Genomic DNA, 9,416 nt, shown 5'->3' with positions numbered 1-9,416 from the left:
AAGTGTAGCTGGTGCATTAGAATATCATTTGGCATAAAGTTTCAGCATATGCTATTTTCACTGTGTGTCCCTATGAATGCTTTATCATCTGGTATAAATCAGATAATAATCAAAAAATGAAAAATTATATCTCCCTAACAACCATATCACTTATTTTAGCACTGAATAATATATCATTTTAATGTCTTAAATGACATCACTATTTATGGGGGTAGTGCAATGACCACATCCTTTATTGGTCTAGTTTACTTTTAAGAATCTTGTCTTATTGAGCAACTCAATTGTTCTGTCTTCTAACTACATAGAGCACCAGCCTGAAGACTATTTTTTCTTGGACCCAAGACCATGGAATTAATTTATATGTGAACTTATTTTATAATAATGTATGGGCTCTATGAAATTCCCCTGGTTGGGGTTTAAGCAAAGGTAGCTAATATTGAATTCTGTTTATTACAAACTGTACATTTCCTGCTAGTTTCTAATTTCATTTCATATTAAAATCCCCTTGTTGTAATTGCTGTCATTCTCTCTCTGTTTTCCCCTTATTATTCTAACTAGAGTAAATTCTCAGTTCTTCAGGAACTGTGTATTTAATCTGTGGATTTTCCAAATCCTCTTTTTAATTCTTTTACTGTATATACTTACCCATTTAAACGTTTCCTATTTTTATAATTCACCAGATGATAAATAATGGTAGAGTGAGTTTGCATTAAAATAAGGACTTTGTTATCTTTATAGAAATTCCTGGTAAAAGTCTGGCTCCTGTGAATGCATAAAATGAATTCTTTTTACCATTTGGGGTTCTTAATCCTTTCGCTAACATCATATATAAGTTAAAGTTAAAACTCTGTACTTTGTTCTTAGATATAATAGTTGTACAAAGAGCAAAGCTGCAAGTGTTTTTTTAAAAAAGGTCTAATACCATCCCACTCCATACCACCCATTACTAAGCTGCACATCACTTGAGATAATGGAGGTTGGAAGGGTTTGTTCATAAATTTGAGACGATTAGGAAGTTCTTACATAGAAGAGTCTTTGAATAAGTTTAGAATCTAAGCTGAAAAGAGAGATTAAGGACAGGTATCAAAATAAGCAATTATTATTATTAGTTGTATGCGGGCCTCTCACTGCTGTGGCCTCTTCCGTTGCAGAGCACAGGCTCCGGACACGCAGGCTCAGTGGCCATGGCTCACTGGCCTATTCGCTCCGCGGCATGTGGTATCCTCCCGGACAGGGGCACGAGCCCATGTCCCCTGCATTGGCAGGCGGACTCTCAACCACTGCGCCACCAGGGAAGCCCGCAATTATTTTTAATCGATCAAAATAATCTTAGTTATGTTCTGAGCCCATGACTTCAGAAAAGCTTACCCTAAGGATATTGTGATGTAGGCAAAGCGTATGCATGGGAATCCTAACCTTTACTTATGTGCTTCTCTCCTAACTTTCAGGTCTCTTTGACCCCAAGGTGTTTTTTTATGCTACCTTTGGCTCTAGAAAAATACCGATTATCCTCAATCCCACTATCTAACAACGTTCTGAATATTCAACTCTTTTCCTTCCACTGTACACAGGCCAGAATTTCTATTCCCCTTTCCTGTTGAATCTTTCCTGGTGACCAAAATAATAAAATAAATAGATTCATGCTAAAGGGTGGTTACAGCCACCTGTAATTCTTCCACTCCATTCCATTTTCCTTTCAAAAAACCCACATTGAAAAGATCCATAAACCCAATGGAATTTTGAAGTACTTTATAATTTCTGGAAATCAGAGGACAGAATATTGTGCTACAGTGCATGTTTCTGTAAAATAATGAACTCAAATGATATTGGTAAGTAGACGAACAATGTCAAAACATAATGTGGAAGTTGACTGATTCATATGTGATCATTCCCATCATTAGTATTTAACACCACCAGGTAGCACCCACAGAACACTAAGTACACATACACAAGTAAATGCAGCTAGCCAAAGAGGAACATGTCACACCCTACATTCTTCCTCTTGGCTCTGTTCAGCCACATGCTCTATGGCCTAGAAAAGTTTATTAAGCTTTCTCCCCATCTTTGTGCATTTTGCTTTGTCTCTGTAACTCTCCTTACCCTTTCATCAAGCTGTCTTATTTACTGCAATGTTTATTTATTAGGGTTAACATCTTTTAAAATTGCTACTATTTTTATTAGAATTAGTGTTCTTAGTGCTCTTGGTTACAAAATTTCATAGGTTGTGATGGTCCACCCAACCTAATTTTTCCTTAAGTTTATTTTTAGTGTATAATATTGCAGAATGTGAAGGTTTTTTACAAATACATATATCATGTGACTGCAGGAATGCCTGTAAAATATTTTAAAATGTGTGGGGAGGATTTCTTTCCATCTCACTTTCCTTTTTCTGTCCTTCCTTTCCTTGAAGGGGACAGCCTATAGAAAGAGTAGGAGGAATTCTGCCCACCCCACCCCCAATTCTATGTATTCTAAATTTCTAAGTGATCGTTTTTAGAGTTAGAATGTTATACAACTGAAATCTTACCTGTCTTTCCCCAAAGTTATTACTATCAATAATGATGAATTTATCAAAGCTCTCCAAGGAGCACAATTCCAATGCTACTGTTGATGTCTTAATTTTTATAAATATTCTGTTTAGTTACGTTTAGATTCTTTGTTTCAGATCTTTCCCTACAAGCACATATATGAGAAATAGTCTCATTGTGTCCTTCCTTCCTCTTTATCATCACTTTATTTTCACATGCTTTTGGAAGGGGTTTGGCAATCTACGACTCTACAGTTGTGTTTAAGATGCAATTAGGGCCTGTTCTAGGCTTACAAAGAGCTGCAGAATATTCAAGGTTCCTCAAGATTGTCTACATGTCTGAGTTTGTCACACATTCAGAAATCTTGATTCTACAAAGTGTAAAGTGCTGTAGGTTGGCTAAAAGGATGGGATCCAATCAGCTTTCCATCCATATGAACAACTTTGGACATCACATTTCATAGAAAATAAAGCGGGTGATACATCAGGGTCCTCTGGCCTTTTCTCCAACCTCCTCACTCTCAGAACTATTGCAGGTATTCCAAAAAGGAGGAAAATATCTTAATGCCAGAAAGTATTAGATAAGAACAAAGATACATAAATTCCAACAAAACATTAATATTTATCGAGAGGGAAAAATCAAGAAAAAAAATGGGTTATGGAAATGAAGCCAGATATAAAGCTAAAAACAAAAAGTGCAAGTGAACTATAAATTTGGCTCAACTTTCTAGTAGCCAGTGTGAGAAGGGTCATCTACCCAAAATATTGTGTCCGTTAGCTAAAACAAACCAGTTATATAGAGGACATAGATTTATTTTTGGAACTAACACCATAGAGAAATTTTTCTCTGAGGAGCTCATAATCTATGTGATGGTAAGGCGTATTTTTGCACTTGGGCGAAATTTTAAGAAGGAAATTGATAAGAGGGCTGGCTGCCTATCCTTGCTTCTGCAGGGGTAAGATTTAGTTGGAATGAAATCTTTCCAGGATAAAGAATGAATGCAGATTATTGATGTAGGTAATTCTACTCCCTGCCATACCCCAGCTTTTTGAGAGTAGGATCTGCTTCCTTAACTTTTAGATAGTTGGTGTTTATTAAATCATTAAATGAATGACCGCCTGGTCAGATGTCTCTCTGCTGTCCAGCATCAAGTACCAAGTAGAATGGCAGTTTGTCTACCTTTGCTACTATGTTGAGGATTCAGTCTTCTGGGGGGCCTCAGAAAGTGCCACATTTGATTAGCTCTGTTAGGGGAACGGGAACAGGTAATGCTTCGTGAGTGCCTAGTATTTGTCAACCTGAAGATCCTATATACTGAAGGTGGTGGCTCTTTGAGGCCTGTGAGACAGGTCTCCAGTGAGACTTCCTTAATCTAAGGGGTCTTTTGTGGGTTAGGAATCGAACGACTTGTGTTAAAACTGTCAAGAATTAGTTACGTAACCTTAGGCTAAATCCTTCCAAATCTGTGTAACTCTTTTTTCCTAGTATGTAAGGTGAAGATAATTACCTGCCCTCCTTAACACCTACACCACCCAGTCTTTTGTCCATTATTTTTTGTTTATTTTACTTTCTGGTTTATCCTGTGAACATACCTATTTGAAGGAGAAACTATGTTTTACTGGTTTATATCCTAAGCACTTTACACAATGACTATTATATTGTATACCGAATAAAATGTCCATTGGTCCAGTGAGTTAATGAAAATATCTGGAAAGTTTCAGTGCTAAATAAATGTAAGCTCTTTAAGGAAAGCAGGTGGAACTTCACCATGTTTTTCTCTCCTTAGGGCTGGTAGTTTCTTCCTGTGACACAAATGACCCTAAGCAATCAGTACCAGTTCATACAGAGCTTGGACAGTGCCTGAATGTTGGTCATCTCACAACCTCATCCTTCTGGAAGAATCCTCACTTCAGGGCTTAGGCTCCTTTGGATCATCTGGTGTCCAGTGTCATACGTTGCTCGTCATATACGGCCATGCTCGTACTGTCAAACACCTGTAAAAAAATCAAAATGTTGACTAATTTATTCTGTATCACATTTTCTATGTGTCCAGCTGCTCCAAGTCTGCATATTACTTTTCCGCAATTACAACATCAAGAAGTTACTGAGATCTTATCATGTACCAGGCACTATGTGCTTGCATGTATTAACTCATAGTATCCTCACTTTTCTATAGGGCAGGTATGATTGTTACACCATTTGCATGACAGCACTGAAGAAAGAGGTTAAGTATTTTGCCTGGTCACACAGAGTGGTGGAGCCTAGATTCCAACATGAGCTGTCTGGCTCCAGAGTACAAGATTTTAACCACTATACTATGTTGCCACATGACTAATGGCTTTACCTGTATTTTTATGATAATCTATCTTACTTTGGGGAAACAGTAACAATAAGAATTTTAAATTATGTGTAATTATGAAATACTTACCTTTTACTTCTACAGTTACCCAAAGTTTTAACTGGTGTTCCCTTTGTGTGCTTATACTGGCAATACTGTACCCATAAAGCAAAGGGATTGTTATAGGAAGTTAAAACAAACGCCAGAAATCTACTCAAAACTGTCACTAAAATGCTAAATAAATAAATGTGCAACTTAAAACACAGTTGACCCTAACATAAGGAAGTAATTTATACCTCTAAAACCAGGCCTAGCTTGCTATGACTGTACCATTTACATGAGCTAACTATCCTAACATCAACATGTGACAACTATAACAGGTGACAACTATAAATGACTATAAATGTATTACTTGCTATTCAAGGATCTTGTAAAGTTGATGATTTTGTACATGTATGTTTCCCTTCATAATGGTAGATCTCATGTGTTGATATCAAATTTTAGAAAATTAGTTGTAATACTTGAATATTTTAATAAGCAATGAATAAAGGAGAAAACTTAGTTAAAATAACAGAACCACCTTAGAGTACTTCAGGCCAGTTTTTCACACCTGTTTTCTATTAGCATACAAAAGCTACTAGTATGAAGAAACCAAACATTAAGCATAGTTGAATTATCCTTAAGCTATATTTTGTAGGGGCTGTAACACCGTTTTTAAGAACAATATTAAAAAAGGTGAAATCTATAACTCAAACAGTACACAAGACTTACTTCGTCTATAAAAATAGAGCGAATGCCAATGCTTTATTTGCTACAGAGAGGAGGGAAACATCAGTAAAATAAATTTGATAACATGACTCACACTTCATTACAAATGATTTTCCTAAATTCACAACTTTCACATTCAGCTGAGCTAAAAAGAAAAAAACACTCCCCCCCAAAAACGCTAAAAAACTTTCACTTGATGAAAGTAGGCCAAATCACATGATCCCTCTGAATGAGGAAGTTTAATTTTCTAGCTGAGAAAATATTTTCTGCAATTTAGTAAGCTTAAATAATTCACCCATGATGATAAATAAGCCCTTGGGTCAGGATCAGAAGAAACCTGTATCAGCTTATTTTAAAGAAGTACACAAAAATTTTATTATGGAACATTTTCTTGGTTAAATCTTAAGAGTAAAGACAATTAAACATCCATACTACTTCACCATCTTTCAGGCCTTTTTCTCCTAAATGTACCTTCTAGATTTCTTAGGTGTGCTGTACAATTTCTTAGGGTGCTTAAGTTGATGAACACCTTACTCCATTAAGTGAAATAAAACTTCACTTAATGGAGTAAGGTGTTCAACTTTAGCACCCTAAGGGAGTAGTAAGTGTTATTTAAACATTGTCCTCATTCTCTCCCAAGTTACCAGTAGTAAAATTTATTTAAAAAGCAAGGAGAAGGAAATACCGTAGCCTAGAGGCACCTGGGAAGGGAGGAAATATGGCTCTGGATCGATATTACTCATATTGGAGATTTATAGAGTCTAATTATAAACCCCTTTACCCTCTCCCTGGTTTTAGACTTAGGGTGTGAGGTGTCTGGGATGTGCATGGAGCCTTCACAAACTGACATTTTCTTCCTTTTTTCCCCCCCTTTTTGCATAAAACAAAAGAAATACAAGTGCTTGGTACTACGTGCTTTTGAGGCTTAAAGGGCCATTAATAAACACGCTGTTTCGGTCGTTGAGGGGGATCGAAATCACTTTTTAATAAATATCGCCAGAATAATCTCCTCGAAGGGAGACTGAAGTTATTCTCCCTCCCCAGGAGCCCTAAGGGGAAAGGGAGACGGAAGATAATGTCCCTACTTGCACGTGAGATTTCCCTTTCTCCTCCGACCCCCCTCCGCCTCTACCGCGCAGGTCTGGCAGCCTCGGGAGGTAGCTGGGAGATAAGGCCACGCTCAGTCCTCCATGGCAAAGTCTTTGGTCTTTTCCTCCTGGTCGCCCACTTTGTAGCGCAGCAGCACGCGTAGGTGACGGTGGTTGTCCTGGGAGGGCAGCAGCGTGATCTCTCCGGAAACGTCCGTATCTTGCTCCACTTGCACAGGCTCGTTCAGGTAGAGGAGTGCCTGCTTCCAGTGCGTGACTGGGTGAAAAGGCGAGGTGGACAGCACCAGGGGTTTCTCCGAGTCCCCTCCGGGGAAGGTCACCTGGAACCAGATGGCAAAGCCGTGCATGTGAGCCGAGCCGTAGCAGCTGAAGCGGAAGCGCCCACCCACCCCCGCCTCCAGCTCCTGCTCCAGGCCGGCGCGGGCCAGCTCCAGCTGAGCAAAGCACTGCGGCCGGGCCAGCACATCCTCGCCGGACAGGCCTTGCACCACGATTTCTGAGTGGCCCATGAGGCAGCGCGTGGCGAAGCTCTCCAGGCAGCTCATGTCGACACCGTAGAGCTGCTTCATCTGGCTCCAGAAGCTTAGGCGCAACTCCAGCATCTGGTCGCTGATGGGCGCCACGAAGAGCTCAGCGGAAGCCGGCAGTAGAAGACCGCCCTCCTTCAGCCACTTGGTCCGCGCGTGGAGCACAGAGCTCAGCATGGACTCGTGCAGGAGTCCGCAGCCCATCCACTCGCTCACGATGGCATCCACCTGCTCCGGCAACTCCACCGTCTCCACCGGCCCCGGCAGGACGTGTACCCGGTCCTCCAGCCCGTTGAGCCTCACCACCTCCCGGGCCTGTTGCCAGATGTCGCTGGCCTCCACCGCGTACACGCGCCGGGCTCCGGCCTGGGCACAGAAGATGCTGAGAATGCCGGTTCCCGCGCCCACGTCCAGCACGGTCTTGCCCCGCAGCGCTGCCCAGTTCCGCAGGATGCCCAGGCGGTAGGCATCGGTGCGGACGCGGTCGGCAATCATCTCCTCGTGGACCGATACATCCGAGTAGCACTGGTAGTACAGCTGGTCCCGCTCCCGCCTAGTCCTCCGGGGTCGTGGCAGGGCCACCTCCAGCTCTCCGCCATCTTCCTCTTCAGTTCCCTCCCCTCCTTCGCCGCCGCCCCCCGACTCAAGCTTTCTTCTCTTGGGCTGCGACATCTTGGCGGCTCGGGCCGGCACCCGGCGTGCGTTGCGCGACGCGGCGCGAGCTCTAGGAAGCGGGGGCTTCTGGTATTTGTAGTGCGCGCTCGTGCCGCCCGCTTCTGGCGGGGCACCGGGCGAGTGCCCGCCAGATGTCTCTGAGCTGTACTCTGCTCTTTTATCTGCTGCTTTGGTGTCGTGGAATCCCTCTCCCACCACCCCGCACCCATATTCTATGATTCTTTACGTTCCTTCTCCTTCCCTTAGATCCTCGATTCTCTTGCTTTCACTCCCTTCCTGAAGTGGACACGCCCACTTAAAACTAATAAAACCATGTTTTGTCTTGTCTACTCAACTCCCAGATTTTTTATTACACAGAATTATCTGGGCGGCACCGTTCATACACTACCGCCTCATCTGGACAGTTGCAACTCTTAGAGATCTCCAAACGTGGAGATTTGGAAATTGCACTACATGTTTTTCTTCTCTGTTTTCAGGGGAGTTAGGATGCAAAGGTGTAAATGGAACAAAGTAAAAACCCAACAGTGTAAAACCCTGGTTCGGATTCCAGTGAGACCACAAATTAATGGAATGATTAGGGCAAGCTATATAACTACTCTCGCTTTCAGTTATCCATTCACCAGCAACAAAGAATCTTCAATGCCGTTGAAAAATGAAGTTTCTGGTCTCTGTTTTAGCAGAATGGTTACTTGGCTTTTAGTCCTGCTCTGGTAATTCTGTGGCTCATTCAAGAGTTAAATCTTGGAAAGGTTCAAACCAAGGAGCAGTTGAAAAGCAACAGTGGTGTGATACAGTGAAACCCATTGCCAGGTGTATTCTGGTAACCAATTATTTTTTTCCCCCAGAGGTAACTGAATCCTTCATCCCCTGTGATCACTTCTCTGCTTCAACTCATTTTTTCCTGTGTGTTTCCTTGTCTGGGCGAGATTGGTACTCCCCTCTTCCTCTTTCATTTTCCTTTCAGTCAACTATCAGCTGTTAATCTCTTTCCTCTTGGTTGTTCATAGTAGAAAGAAAATACATTTTAAAATACATGTGATGTCTATATGGGTGTCTGCGTTCTTCACAAGTAAGGTGAGAAAAAATTTTCTCCCAGCTTAAAAAAATCACATGAAGAAAATTGACTTTTATTTTCTTGTAGTCTCAAACTATGTCTTTTAAACCAATGAACCTGTATTCCTTATCTGGGGGAAAAGTTCCTTCACCCCATTCTCTCTATTAATCTGTCATTGAATGAAATAGGCTGATTGACCTGACATCCTCAGCTGTACTTCTAACTCAGGGCTTTCTGGCTGCTCATAAGAATCCTCTGTGGAGCTTTTAAAAAAATACCTATGTCTGTGTCCCACTTCAAACTAATTAAATCAGAACCACACCAGTGGAGCTTGCGCATACAGTTTTAAAAGCTACCCAGGGAATTTGTGCAGCCAGAGTGAGAAATGTTCTTAATGATTTTAGTTAAATCTTGCTC

The 9,416-nt window shown here is 41.3% G+C and overlaps 1 protein-coding gene across 2 annotated transcripts; it reads right to left on the bottom strand.

Moving 5' to 3' along the window:
• Nucleotides 1-1,734: 1,734 nt before the first annotated feature.
• Nucleotides 1,735-8,267, bottom strand: PRMT6 (protein arginine methyltransferase 6). Of its 2 annotated transcripts, XR_010841895.1 has the most exons (2): nucleotides 6,720-8,267; nucleotides 1,735-4,522 (listed from the first exon to the last, which is right to left on the bottom strand). XR_010841895.1 is itself a non-coding variant. In XM_059056773.2 (1 exon), the coding sequence occupies exon 1, from the start codon at nucleotides 7,940-7,942 to the stop codon at nucleotides 6,815-6,817; it is 1,128 nt and encodes a 375-aa protein (XP_058912756.1). In that variant the 5' UTR covers nucleotides 7,943-8,267; the 3' UTR covers nucleotides 6,595-6,814. The 2 variants fall into 2 exon arrangements, 1 of the variants encoding a protein (XP_058912756.1); XM_059056773.2 differs by lacking the exon at nucleotides 1,735-4,522 and having other exon boundaries at nucleotides 6,595-8,267.
• Between the last annotated feature and the right edge of the window lie 1,149 nt (nucleotides 8,268-9,416).

This window comes from Kogia breviceps, chromosome 1 (genome assembly GCF_026419965.1).
Source record: "Kogia breviceps isolate mKogBre1 chromosome 1, mKogBre1 haplotype 1, whole genome shotgun sequence".
In the NCBI taxonomy this organism is placed as follows: domain Eukaryota; kingdom Metazoa; phylum Chordata; class Mammalia; order Artiodactyla; family Physeteridae; genus Kogia; species Kogia breviceps.
This window is presented reverse-complemented; position numbering and strand designations above follow the sequence as displayed.

Coding starts and splice junctions, on each gene's coding strand:
- PRMT6 (XM_059056773.2), bottom strand. CDS start 7,942: ATGTCGCAGCCCAAGAGAAGAAAGCTTGAGTCGGGGGGCGGCGGCGAA.